The 14,822-nt window shown below is 45.9% G+C and overlaps 1 protein-coding gene across 1 annotated transcript; it reads left to right on the top strand.

Annotated features, from left to right (window-relative positions):
- Window positions 1–5,347: 5,347 nt before the first annotated feature.
- LOC119294188 lies at window positions 5,348–6,705 on the top strand. The gene is made up of 2 exons (XM_037572425.1): window positions 5,348–5,785; window positions 6,639–6,705. The coding sequence occupies exons 1-2, from the start codon at window positions 5,410–5,412 to the stop codon at window positions 6,641–6,643; spliced, it is 381 nt and encodes a 126-aa protein (XP_037428322.1). The 5' UTR covers window positions 5,348–5,409; the 3' UTR covers window positions 6,644–6,705.
- Window positions 6,706–14,822: the final 8,117 nt, after the last annotated feature.

The following is a 14,822-nucleotide window of genomic DNA, read 5'->3' as shown; positions in this document are numbered from 1 at the left end:
CGGCGGCCTCTGATTGGCTGGGGCGCGGCGGCGCGGACGTGTCCGGCGCGGCGGAGGACGGTTTTTAGGGTTTCGGGGGTTTGGACTGCGAAATTTTCGGGGGAGGGGCTTATATATAGGTAGAGGGAGCTAGGAGAGTCCAAATGAGGAGCGGTTTTCGGTCACGCGATCGTGATCGAACGACCGAGAGCATGGAGGGAAGTTAGATGGGTTTTCGACCAGTTTGGAAGGGGTGTTGGGCTGCAAAAAGAAGGAGGCTTTACGGTTACCCGGTTAACCGTTGGAGTATCAAACGACCTCCAAATGGCACGAAACTTGACAGACGGTCTACCGGTGGTATACCAAGGCCACTTGACAAGCCTCGGGCCATTACGAGAAAGTTTAACACCCACTCACAACGAGAGACGAAAGGGGAACGTCGGAGGGCATAGGAGCGCCGGATTGCAAAACGGACAACGGGGAAAATGCTCGGATGCATGAGACGAACACGTATGCAATGCAATGCACATGATGACATGATAAAATACAACACACAAGCAAATGACATGGCAACAACGGCGAATAACTGGCAGACACCTGACGCATCGAAACCGGGGCGTTACACTATCTTAGCCGCGCCTCTACATCGCCTCAAGCGAGTCGGATGCTAGACTCGCCTCAAGGGAGGCTATAATGAGCCGACCCAATAGGATAGCCTGGGTTAGTTACGTGAGTGTTTTTCGTTCCTTTTTTTCCGTTTGATTTTTTTCTACTTTGTTCATATCTTCGAAATATATATTTTTTAAATTTAAATTACATCAAATTTTAAAAACATTCATCACACATTAAAAAAATGTTCATACATCTTTTAGAAAATGCTGAAATCATTAAAGAAAATTGTTCAAAATATTTTAAAAATGTTCATATATTTGAAAAAACCTTTTTGGCATTTTATTTTTTAATAAAATATACAAAAAATTACTCCCTGTATCCCACAATATAAGATCGTTTTCCAAGCTTGAAAAACAATATTATATTATGGGAGGGAGGGTGTAGTAACTAAAAAAATGTTCGCATGTTTTCAAAAACTGTGGTTGTAAATTTTTCAAAAAATGTTTATACAATTCATATAGCTTAAAATTGCTTCATTCTTTTAGAAAAACGTTTATAGTGTATGCAAAAAACGTTCATGATATACTTGTATTTAACAAAATGTTCAAAACAAGACTTATGGCTAGATGGACTAGCGAAGAGATCGAGCGTGCTCTATTTCAAATGGGTCCGACGAAGGCGCCGGGTCCGGACGGCCTGCCGGCGTTATTCTACCAAAGACACTGGTCTTTGGTAAAAGATGAAGTGTGTGCTGCAGTTATAGGATTCTTGGACGGAAAGGATTTTCCGGACGACTTCAACAACACTGTATTGGTCCTGATCCCCAAGGTTAAAGTACCGGAGCTGCTCTCACAATTCAGGCCAATCAGTCTATGCAATGTACTCTACAAGATAGATGCAAAAGTTTTGGTGAACAGGCTGAAGACCATTCTACCGGTGCTGATTTCTGAGGAACAGAGTGCCTTTGTCCCCGGTCGGTTAATCACAGATAATGTCCTTATAGCTTACGAGTGCACACACGCCATTCGGAAGAGGAAACGGAAAAAGGCACTTTGTGGAGTCAAGCTAGACATGATGAAGGCGTACGACAGGGTTGAATGGGTCTTCCTTGAGAAGATGATGGAGCGGATGGGCTTTTCTCTAAATTGGATTCATACTATTTTGCGTTGTGTTAAATCAGTTAAATTCTCCGTGCGTCTTAATGGAGACACTTCTGAGTTGTTCTCGCCATCACGAGGCTTGCGGCAGGGGGATCCTCTATCCCCCTATCTCTTTCTCTTTTGTGTGGAAGGCTTCTCCACACTCTTGAAGAAAGCCCAAGAGGAACAACGGATTAAGGGGGTAGAGTTTGGGAGGGGCGGCCCTCACATTACCCACCTTCTATTTGCGGATGACAGTATTGTTTTTCTTGAGGCGACTGAGGATAGTTTGCTTGAGCTCCACAATATACTAAATGTTTATGAGTCAGCCTCAGGGCAGAAAGTTAATTTTGATAAATCTTCCATCTTCTTTCGGAAGGGGTGTGATGTTACGAGGAAAGCTACTTTAAAAAGTGTAATTGGTATTGCAGATGAGGCTCTCAATGAGAGATATCTAGGGCTACCAACACTGGTTGGTCGCTCGAAAGATGGTTGCTTTAAATACGTGACAGAGCGGTCAGCTGCAAAAACTCATGGTTGGAAAGGACAAGGCCTCTCCAAAGCGGGCAGAGAGGTGCTCGTGAAGTCAGTTCTACAAGCGACCCCCACCTTTTCCATGAGCTGCTTCCAGTTTGCCAAAACAACGTGCCGAAACCTGACATCTATTTCTTCAAAATTTTGGTGGGGAGCGGAGCATGGAAAACGTAAAGTTCATTGGATTGGATGGGATAAAATGTGTCGTAGCAAGAGGTCAGGGGGCATGGGTTTTCGGGATTTTGAGGCTTTTAACCAGGCCCTACTCGCTAAGCAAGCATGGAGGTTACTCATCAATCCGGAATCTCTTTATGCTCGAGTACTGAAGGCGCGCTATTTTCAGAATACTGATTTTCTTCACGCGGGCTGCCCCAAAAATAGCTCTTTCACATGGAAGAGCATTCTGTTTGGCCGAGAACTACTACAGTGTGGGCTGGTGTGGCGCATTGGGGATGGCAGGTCAGTCGATGCGTGGACGGACGCATGGATACCCAGGGCCGGGTCTCGTCGGCCGCTGGGTGCGCTTGACAAAACGAACATAGCTACAGTGGCGGATTTGCTTGATTACTCTGGAAGGGCATGGGATGTGCAGACCCTTGAACGGGTGATGTTGCCAGTTGATATAAGCGACGTCCTGAAGGTCCCAGTAGGCGGTAATGGGTGTGCTGACTACCCACCATGGAATAACACTAAAAATGGGGTATTCACAGTACGCTCAGCCTATCATCTTGCTATGGAAATTAAACGCTTCCGTTTTGGGGCAGAGTCCTCATCATCAGTCACAGCGCATCAGGGATGGATTGAGCTTTGGGATACCAACGTCCCAGGCAAAGTTAAAATACACGCCTGGAGATTGGCCCGGAATGGTCTGGCCGTAGGGGCCGAGCTGCAACGACGTCATGTTAAACTAGGCGTCAGGTGCCCGGTTTGCGGAAGGGAAGAGACATCCATCCATCGGTTTTGGAAGTGTCCCCATGCTCAGCACGTGTGGTCAGTGGTTAATGCAGATAGAGGAGATGACATGTTCTCGGTGCCAGAGACAATCCATACACAAAATCAGCTAGGCCGATGGATGTTGGACTGGTTTGGCAAAGCATCTGATGCGAATAAGGCTGTCTTTATGATGGTGCTTTATCACATGTGGCTAGCAAGAAATGCGACAAGAGACGGAAAGCTCATTGAGGACGCTAGATCCCTGGTTGATCGTGTCTGGGCACTGCTGGATGAATGGGCTATGGTCCATGCTCCACCGGTTACCACACAAGGAGGAACGCCAACGGAGGAGTGGCGCCCCCCGGACCAAGGGTGGCTTAAACTTAATGTCGATGGAGCGACAGCGAAGGTGGATGGCTCAGGAGGCGGTGGAGCGGTCGTACGCGATCATCATGGCAGGTTCGTGGGAGGCTCATGCCATTTTTTTCCATCCGTGTCGGATCCAGAACATGCAGAGTTGTTGGCTTGTCGGCGCGGCGTCCAGCTGGCGATTGAGGTGGGCGCTCGGAGGATTGTCTTGGAGACAGACAATCTGGGAGTCAAACAAACGTTATCTTCGACCGAGCTAGCTAGATCCCGGTACGGCCCCCTCATAGAAGAGATTAAGGAGCTTCTTAACTCTCGGGAGGATTTTCGTGTGCATTGGGCTAGGCGTTCCGCGAATCGCGCGGCACATAATCTAGCTAGGGATGGCTGCCTAAATAAGTTGTGCAAGACCTGGTTTTCTGTTCCTCCTACTTGTATTCATGACATTGTTGTGGCTGAGGCCACTTAGTTAATAAATTGGCAGCGACGTTCCCCTAAAAAAAATGTTCAAAACATATATTAAAAAAATGTTCAAAACATAAACGAATAAGCCAGTACCCAGGCCTCCCGAAACGAGCACGCATTCCTCACATAAACACGCTCTGCGGTTTCTCAAAAAGAAAAGAAAAAACATAAACACGCGCTGCCACGTCACGGATCCGGCCTTCCCACTACCAACCAATCACGTCCCCGCATTCCCCAGTCCCACGGATCGCGCCCCTCTCGTTTTGACATCGCGCGCCGAACGGCCGAAAGTCCCCACCTGTCTGCCGCCATAAATACACCCCACCACCGCATCTTCTCCACACCAAAAGATCCCCAATCCCAAATCCTCCACCTCCAAGCAGCTCAACCTCTTCGTTCCGTTGGGAGCTCAGCAATGTCGGGGCGCGGCAAGGGAGGCAAGGGGCTGGGCAAGGGCGGCGCCAAGCGCCACCGGAAGGTGCTCCGCGACAACATCCAGGGCATCACCAAGCCGGCGATCCGGCGTCTCGCGCGCAGGGGCGGTGTGAAGCGCATCTCCGGGCTCATCTACGAGGAGACCCGCGGCGTGCTCAAGATCTTCCTCGAGAACGTCATCCGCGACGCCGTCACCTACACCGAGCACGCCCGCCGCAAGACCGTCACCGCCATGGACGTCGTCTACGCGCTCAAGCGACAGGGACGCACCCTCTACGGATTCGGCGGCTAGGCCGCGCTCTCGCGTGTTAGTCCGGTGCCGGTGTTAGCCATTGTTAGGGTTACCGATGTGATGTCTCGTGGTGTGGAGTGGGATGTGATGCATATGGTTTCAGATTGATCAATGGATTCACTGTTGCTGTTCAGTATATCTCTCGTGTGGTTCGTCTGTCGTTCTGTGTTCTGTTTCGTTCTGCCCGCCACGAATCCGTCCATGGCCCAGGCCTCGGCCTCGGCGCCGCCGACTTCGCGGGGGCGCCCAGGGTCGTCGCCGCGGAGGCCGACGCCGACCTCGTGCTGCTCCGCTACGCGCGGCTACGCTTGCGCTGCTTCGACTACTTCCTCTACACGCCGCACGGATCACGCTCGGAGGCCCGCGCGGTATCCTCGCCTTCAACGTGTTCGACGAAAGTCCCGTGCTCCAGGACGTGCCTCTGCCGCCGCCTGCGAGGGGGAAAAGGCTATCTTACGCCTACCACAAGCGCTGTTCCTTCCCGATCCGGGACATCACCGTCAGCCCAAGCAAAGATTGCATCAAGCACATCGAGATGGAAACTGGCCTGCCAAGAAGGGAGAACGTGGTGACCTCCGAGGAGTACCGCCGAGGTTCCACCAGAAGCCACGCCCTGAACCCCGCTGTGGTGGCTGGAGGGCCACCACATGGAGCATGCCGATCCTGATTCCATTCTGTCATGGGAGGACTGGAGCCCTGGCTGCACCGGATGTCGATGAGATTATCGTCGGGCCAATACATTCCAAGCTGCTGCCATGGACGCCAGGCAGTATCAGTGACAGTGAGCCCACGGAGGTGACGTTGCTGCCAGTCCTCGCCACGGGTTTACCCGCAATGAGTATGGATGATGATGTTGTGTACCTGCTGTCCAAGGCATGCTCCTCTGGTGAGATGGAAGTGGTGATTGCTGTTGACTCGAGGAAGAAGACGCTGCGAGGAGTGGGCAAGCTTGTTGCCGGAAAAGACTTCACTGACATGCGCAACCTCACCACCAAGATCTCCAAGTATCTCAGTCTCAATACGGCCGCAGGTAACCTTGCTTGACTGCTACTTGCTTCTTGTGTATTTTACTACCTGAATGAAGTGTCCTGTTATACGTCGGTACTTGCTTGGCAGTCTGATTTCATATCTTTACCACAAGAGTACGATGATTGTTAATATAGTGAAGTTGTGTGAGGGCATGCCCCTTTATTAATTTGGAAACGGCTAAGACCTAGGGTCTTATGGTAGTATTCTTTTGTTTAGTATGGTCTGAATCTGAATGGCCAACTTCAGACGTTACTAGACTTAATTCAAGAGTGTCAGGCGACGGTGTGCAATGGGAGGGTAGCAATTATAGTTGTTATATTCTATACTTTGCTGTGTAACTCGCATATCTGCTGATAAAACAGTTCTTGGTTCTTGAGGCCATACCGCCATAGCAAGGAAAAAGAACAGTGAATTGTGTAGCATTTATGCAGCGGGCGTCCTTCTAACAGAACAGATGAACTGGTGATGGTGGGATGTTGTCAGAAAAACCCTGACACCATATCTCGAACCGACACTTGTTAGATGGAGGAGTTTGAATGAACACTGTAAAGGCAGAGGATATGCATTCAAGTAACGGTGTTTAGACCTGTTTGTAGCCAAATGTAGTACTATGTATGATACCAGCATACCATTTGAGGAGAAATTTCCTTAGACTTCGTTTTAGAATCTGTGCTGTCAACATTCCTAAACTTTTAATTGTTATTAATATACAAAAACTTATCTGGATTCATTCTGCACAGATGTAATCACTACTTGATTTTCCATATTTTTCATCTCATTATATACATTTTTATTGCCATCTGAACAAAAAAAGTAATGGTCATGTTTGTTATGAACACCGTCTTGGTTTGCAGAATGACGAACGGAGGCATCAACAAGATATTTCATGAGCAAAACTAGCAGGAAAAAGAAACTGTTGCGTGGTATGTTTTAATCATTATTATTGCTCAAAGTTTTTCTTGCTGTTTTGTACTAGTATTAATGAAGGACATCTTATATGCTTCACTGAACAGAAGACTGTCCTTCTTGATGTAGGGCATTTGAATTAGCTATTGTATTTGATACAACACAAGAGAAAGAGGATAAACGAACTGACCACTGACCGGTAGAAAGTGGCAAGGAGAGAAGTATACTGTATACATGGGCCTTTGAGATTTTCCAGGCATTATTCTTTTATACAGGCGAAAGCCCAGAAGTTCCAACACTTAATTGGTGTGAGGTTTGCCCTGGAAGCACACTACTCATTAGGTTTTGATATAGTAGCATCGCAGCGCGGCACTAACGAGGTGAGTATATGGGATGATTCGTGGTAGTATATTTTATCTTGGAATGGATGAAGCTAGGAAATGATAAATGGCCTTTGTACCTGTCAGTGCAGAAAAGTTCTCTGAATTAAGTGTGTTTTCACTAGTTATATTGTTATGTGTTAGCTCTGTAATGTCAGTTTGAAGAAAACATATACCTTCAACTGTTTTCACTCATCTCTGACGCAACTCTGTCTCATCAGTGATAAAATGACTTCTGAACTAGTATATTTGGACAGACTCAACAAATAGTCTCTTATACCATTTCCCAGTGATCTGCGGCACACACACAGGCATAGTTCACAATACTTCCAGGCTGCTGGTATACTTGTGTCGTTACTGGTCATGCCATGATGCCACTGTTCACCATGCTTATGCAAATCTTTTAGCATAAATGCTTAGTAACTAAAACAAATTGTATGGAGCACATACCTTTTAATATAAAATGCTAAGTGGTTGATTATGTTCTCTGTTTTATGATGTGCTCAAGCTACTACACTGTATTTATACGGGAATGGGGTTTTCTGATTGTATTTAGGACATAAACGCGATCCCTATGTGTGCCGTCAGAACTTTCTAGTTAAGTCCGTTTGTTGTAGAAGAAAAAGCTATGTAATCTGTCCCTGTTTTATTGTTATCAAGACATGTGCGCTACTATGCATGCATATTACCATGCTCATAACTTCGTGAAGATAATTTAGGTGTGCTTGAAGGTATTATTTTCCATTTGATCCATGATTATATTCATCTTATTCTTCTTGGGGTATCTCAACCACGCATTTGCTACATGATGAATATGTAATGTTGTTTCAAGTTTTATTTATGAATGTGTAACTCACACAATTAAAGGTACAGCATGTTTATGATGGATGGAGGGTAAACAGAGTGGAATAAGGTATATGAAATCTAGCTGGTAAGGCCCAACACAACTTCTGTATTCTGCATTCTGCAGTTATCATGCAGCGTTGCACGAGTTGGTGGGCATGGCTGTGCTAACTGTGGTGACTAAGGCAGTTTTAAACAAATATTTGTGTAGACCTCTGGCTTTGTGTTTTAGCTAGCTTTTCTTTATAAATTTTACAATTTCTGCAACTGGTGTCTGCTGACTGCCAAGATCAACCCAGGAGGAAATTTGGAGGTATTACAAACTAAAATTTGCGGTTTGTAACTAGTTTTAGAGGGAGAAACTGCTCTCTCCAACTGTACTCAGAACCTGAAAGTGACTCATATGTAACGAAAATGTGTGAGAGTGCAACGGTATTCAGTGCGTTAGTGGGGCATTTTAATTAAGTACTATTTAGTGCATAATCTGGCTTTTGGAACAAGGCCTTTGCAACTTGGTCACTCGGGTAAAATCACTTAGTTGTTGGAGGTGTTAATGCTCTGTTCGTAAAACCTTCAGCCTATGATGAAAAAGTTGTAACTGCTCTCGAAAGCAGCTGCATACCAACATGGTAGTTATGACTTATGAACTTGCTGTGGGGGGTCTCATTGTAGAAGCAACTTGAAATTGCAGTGGCCGTTAACTTTATACTTCTGTTCAGAAAACTGGAGCTGCTGCTGTCTACAGTTAAATACAACTTCTTTTGCTTGAGTTGTGTTGTGAGGCATTAGCAGTACTCGATGGCAAGTCCTATTTATTTTACAACTGGAACTTAAATGTATTATTAAATAACACATACTATTCTTAACAGTGCTCTAGCACTTGTAATTTTGGAACAAGTAATGCGAATGCGTAATTGAAATGTATTCCATGGTAAGTAAAAAGTGGACAATGCTTCAGTGTGAACCTTTTACACACCACTATGACTGCCAACTCTTCATGAACTTAATTCAGCAGATCATGTTATATGGGGACAGATGGCTGAAAAATAGGATCGAAAGCCCATATGCATCTCACTACATCTTTATCCTCACTATGATGAGTTCAGGCAGCTTCTTTTGACGTTGTATCCTACATCTGACCTCTTTTGACTTCATCTTTATCCTCACTATGAGTTCATGCAGCTAATTATGAGGTACTAGTACTTACAATGGTGCCATTTTGTTTTGCAGCAGAACTGAAAACGACTGCTTCTTTTTATCCTTATCATCCTTTTCGCCTTTCATGGTGCTGGATACCCAGATGCTGGTATCATGACGTTACTTCTTTCAAGAGGAACCGACCACTTAAGCAGCTGATCTTTTCTGCTTAGAAACGGTTATCTGCAAATATACTTTAGCCTTTCAGCGCAGTTGTTTCGTAAAAGATAATTTTCCATCAATAGTAAAATCAAGACAGCGGTCACACAGCATGTTCCTAATTTCATATTGAACTGTATCATACAGTAAACGCTAAATTGTTACGATGTCAGGTTGGAGAAATTTTGAAGCCAACAAGATTTGATACTCAAAAAAGAACCTAACAAGATTTCTTGCTTTCTCACAGTTTCATCATGAGATATACAAGCATGTTAAACATGTGCAAGTTCCCTCATCATGTCTTACAAATTTATTTGAAGTATCCAATGATTAAAGGGAATAGCCCAACTTTCCGTTCGATGTTGACCTCAGTTCCATAATTCCTTTTCCTGTGCTCAAGACTGCATTTTTGTCATGTTTTCCCCACGTTTTGTGCTTTTGCTTGTTCTGCTTCAAGCTCCGTAGGCAGTAGGCATGCATCTTTTTGTGAACTTATTTGCTCATCCAAGTTATTCTTATCTGATCTGTGTAAAACAAGATATACTATGAGAATATCAAGGACGCACGTTTGTTTTCTCCCCTTGTGTGTGCTCTAGTACTTACGTTTGCTTTCCATCCTGTTCCCTGTTCTCTAAATTGACAGTCTTGTTGTTACAGTTACTGCCTCAAGCGATGAAATATATATTTACTAGGATCTAGGCTTAAAATCCAAAGAGCATAAGGTAGTCACATGTTCTGTTATCATTAAAACATGTGTTTCCCAGTAAGCAGTAGCAGATCTAAAAGCTAATTCCAGTTATAACTAATGATCTATGTTTGTTGCTGCTATAGTGCTATGAAGTTGTTGAAGACGCTAGCATGGTAGTACGGGTTTTTATACCCGCTCACAAACGTAGTCTCTGAATTCTTATCTCAGCAGCACACCCTTTGTTGTTATCTTTTTTCTAGTGAACACAAACCTGCAGTTGATTGGCTCGAGCCTTATCACAAAGACTATGAAGTATCGGTCATCAGGTGCTGAGTTCAGTACTTTGTCAGGACTGGTAAGTCAAATCTGATGACCAGACCATGAATCCTTACTTTTTTCTGTGTCTGTAAAATTTCTTTGAAGAATATGCAGTATGTTTACATGTACGCAACAGTGTCTGCAATGCCATTTTATAGAGTAAATCTGACACATCTTCCGTTAGCTAACCATACATATTTATTATTACAAGTGAACCTCACCTTTGGAGCTTTGATTCTTACCGTTAGTACCCTGTTTCCAAGAAAGTTCTCTAACTGATTATTACTGTTCTGGAATATAGCATTTCATGCTAAACAGAATTTATATCTAGACTTGCCTAGGGCCGACGAATCAGAGAGTAGTAAACCCGTAAAAGCTTCAGATAGTGACTGAACCTGACATAAGCAAAATGTTTGCAAGTTGCCTAAAGCCCTAGACTGCTTTACTTTACGGGGTACTTATATATGGTCCTATACCCCTATGGATTTTAATCATCACAGTCAAGCAAATGACACCGGTGGGAACGGAACACGGAGTTTTCGGACTGCTACAGGAGGAACACATATATAAACTTCATTTCCCATATATAAGTTGATCAGCTTTCTCCGTCTACACCGCAAACAGATAAAGCATACGTGCATTTCCCTGTCATCTACTACATTATTCGTATCGTATTGCTTCATCATCTGGTGTTCAGACATCCCTCCCGGCCTGTTTGGGCAGCGGCAGATCGATTCTCGAGGAAGCCCCGAGATACTTGCGCACAACAGCCTCCTTTTGGGGTTCGAAAGTTGGGGGTGGCCTACCCTTTCGGCTACACTGTTGAGGCCTTCTTTTCTTCTTCCTCTGCGTGATTCCTCTTCTCCTCTAATCAGAACCGACACTGCCATTGAGCTCTGCAGCCCTTTGTGATTAAACAACTTTTCGTGAGGCGCTTTTGAACGGAATATGTCTCGGCATATCTTAATCGCATGCAGTTATTTTTTTGTGTACCCGGGTTGAAGTGGTATACTTTGCTTGCAGCTCGCAGAGGCCACCCATATCTCTCCACGGATGTATGGCAATGCGGGCACTCAAGGTCTGATCCCAATACCACCCCCAAAGTTGTAAGGATTATTCCTACCCCGGCTAATCTATTGCCGATCGTTAATTTAATTTATCTTTGTTATCCCAACTAGTGGCCTGTCACATAGCTGTCTCTCTGAACTTTAGAGTTTAGATCGTGCTTGGAATCGATGTAATTTAATACAGAGGTGTATAAGTTATAATTTACACATGTATCTTACTGCCCGCTGAACAAATTCCGTCTGGAAATGGAACATGTATTTTTTACAAGGGTATTTAGAAGGAAAACGGTGATCCAAACAGGGCCTTAGGAGGGTGACTCGGGTTCGTTTATCGAATTATGCCTCGACTTTGATTTAAGACATATATACTCTAAAGGCAAAGGAAGATGGATTATTCTTCGGAAAGCCAGGAAATGCGACGAACAGTTCCAGTTGAATATTACCATACTAGAATAGAACACATGTAATTTAGACCGTAATCATTGGTCTGATGAGTACGTAGGCGGGTTTTGTCTCTGGCATCATTACGATCAACGATTACACACGATCTGATCTGCTGGGTCCAGGGTGGGTTAAATCCCCCCTTTTGCCTGCTCATATTCCTTAAAAGCCATGTGAAGATGTGGAGGTCCGGGCCTCCTTTGCTAATCGAGCTGGCCGATCACGCGTACTTTAGCGTTTTTCATTAGATTAGGGACGCCAGCACTAGATAAATCACCCCGCTTTCAAATTCTAAATGAATTGCGTCATGTGCGCCCTTCATTCCCGTTTACTCTAAGCTGTCGGATCTACCGACCGGTTTCACCGCCGATCCATGACGCCACTGTGCCACACTTACTGTACTCCCTCGTTCAACCTTTTGCGTCGGCCAATGTCACATAGTAAATCTAGCTAGTGATGGTAATTAACCTAACCTAGTGGCTAGTCAGTTAGTCTAAGTTTGGTTAACTGTTCCATGAATGTCGTCAAACCAAAGCATGGGCTATTTCCATTACCAACAAAAAAGGGAATAGTCTGATGGATGGGATGGTTCTACTAGTATAATTTGCTGTAATCTAGTGATGGTAACTAACCTTCACCAGGCGCTCCGGCCGGTAATTAACTGAACACGGCTAGCGTTGTACGTATAATAGGCGCTGCGTATGTAGGATAGGCGGAGGTGGAAGGGATGGTTTAGTTAGGGCGTAGGAGAGGAGATACCACCCCCGGGCGGGCGCGGGCGGTGTGGCTGTGGTGTGAGGGGTGGCGGGGAGAAGCATAAACCCGGAAAGGAGAAAGGAACCTAAAGATGAGATGGGATGGATTGATATAAAGGAAAAGTGGCCCACAAGCGATGCCCACAGACACACACACCATTCAGATTTCAGCAGCAGCCGCAAGTTGGAAAAGCGCCGGGGACCCAGCTCTCCGTTCTAAATTACTTGTCTTGGATTTGTCTAGATACAGATGTATCTAGACTTATTTTAGTGCTAGATACATCCGTATCTAGACAAATCTAAGACAAGTAATTCAGAACAGAGGGAGTACGTACGTAGGAATAGGCTGTAGCAATGGCAAAATAGCAGGGGGAAACGTGTCGAAAGCCTGGGCCATCATAGTACAGTTGCCGGATCATGTCACCGCCTGCCTTTAGTAGCAGCCGCTGGTCTCTTTTTGTAATTTTGCTAGCTAGCTGCCCTTCTCGGGGCTGAGAGAATGAGAGAGATGGTCGCCATCATTAGCTCGTCGCACGCTGCCGAGAGCCGATTGGAGGAGCGCAGCTTGATTTTAGTTAGCAGCAGCTGAGTTGTCGTTAGACGGAGAACGGGGTTACTATCAGAGAGACAGAGACCCATCCATCTTATTCAGCTGACAAGACTTACATATATGCTTAATGCTCCTGATTTTGACCTTGTTTCCTTTATCCTTTATTTATGTATGTGCACGTCGTTTTTCCTCATCAGTTCACCAGGAAAAAATTGGTTCCATCCTGCCGACTTTGGTAAAAGGACGGTGCCCGTTTTCAAGTGCTGGTTAATTTTTACCACAAAAATCCATGAGCGATCGGTCAGATGTGTGAACCAACGAAATCTTTTGTGTGTTTAGTGGGGCCTTCGGATTCGGATGACTGTTCTCCTCGTCACCGGCTGGCTCCAACAGAGGCCTTTTCCGGGTCCTTCCAGTGTGGACAGTGTGAGCGCGCTAGCTCTTTATCGGCCTCCTGGGTTTCCGGTGCTGGCGGCACAACCTTTATCAACACCAACATTATCTGCTAATTATCGTTAACATGTCTCTCTAAACTAACATCGGCATGTCTAACTCGCACTTTGGAATATCTAGCTAGTGTTGTTGGAACAGATGGGATTTATCCGCTAATGATGTCAGATGTGAACCAGCCGGCCGGCGGCTCCATCCACTGGTCGCTAGTTTTCTGAAAATGAATTCCACCAAGCCAGCTATTTTTACCCGTTTCTTAATTAGTCCTTGCACTCCGTTAGTTACATCTATATTCAGCCAGAACACTCATATGCAGAATGCAGTGCAGGTGCAGCACAGCACTACTGATTCTCTCTTCTTATTTTTGACAGTGTCTCCAGGGACCAGGGTGGCAATGCCGACATACATGCTTGCAGCCATCACGTACTCACATAAGGCACTGTGAGCATTGCCTAGATTGGCATCAACTCCAGATCGATCGAGCAACCAGAACAACACACCAGTTGATCTACTTTAACATGTTACTCCTACAGTCCATGGCACGCATGCATGCATGCATGCAACATTGGCGCCAGTGCATTCCACTCAGTTGAGAGACAGTTAATCAGTGCTGGCAAAAGATGGTCTAGTACTACATGCATTGGCTGCTAATCACTACGAGTAATCTGGAGTGCCGGGCACGCCGGCCGAGGCATGCATGCATGCATGCATGCTCCCGCCCGGCAAGATCTACATGGGGCCGCGTGTATGAACGTGACGTAAACCGTCAAAGCGAAGTTGGGAGGGGGAGGGCGGCGCGCCGGGCATGGAAAAAGCGCGGGAGGGAATCGAGTACCAACCTTGGGGCCCTCCCCCATTCCAACGGGTGCTGACTAGGCCTCTCCTTCTCCCTCACGGGCCCACACGGCAGCCAGCCGGCCAATGGCATCTCCCCCCATCGCCGCGCCGCATGCACCTCCTACACTACACACGCAGGCAGGAGGCCGGCCACAGCCAGGCCGTAGCTAGACGGCTAGGCATGCAGGCGGCTTTGGCTCGGCCAGCCAAAGACAAGCGGAGAAGATTGGGATATTTCATTTCCATCCCATACACAAAAGCCATGCATCCGAGCGAGCCTGACGCAGCACAAAGCAAAAGCAAAGGACCCAAGGGAGGGACAGAGACAGGGACAGGGAGAGCTTGTCAAGGACGAGAAGAATCCGAGCGTTGTTTGCGCGCAAAATAACCCCACAAGCTTCGCTATAAAGCATGCTCACCCCCTCTGCCCCTTTCCCTCCCTCCCTC

This window comes from Triticum dicoccoides, chromosome 4B (genome assembly GCF_002162155.2).
Source record: "Triticum dicoccoides isolate Atlit2015 ecotype Zavitan chromosome 4B, WEW_v2.0, whole genome shotgun sequence".
Lineage (NCBI taxonomy): Eukaryota > Viridiplantae > Streptophyta > Magnoliopsida > Poales > Poaceae > Triticum > Triticum dicoccoides.
This window is presented reverse-complemented; position numbering and strand designations above follow the sequence as displayed.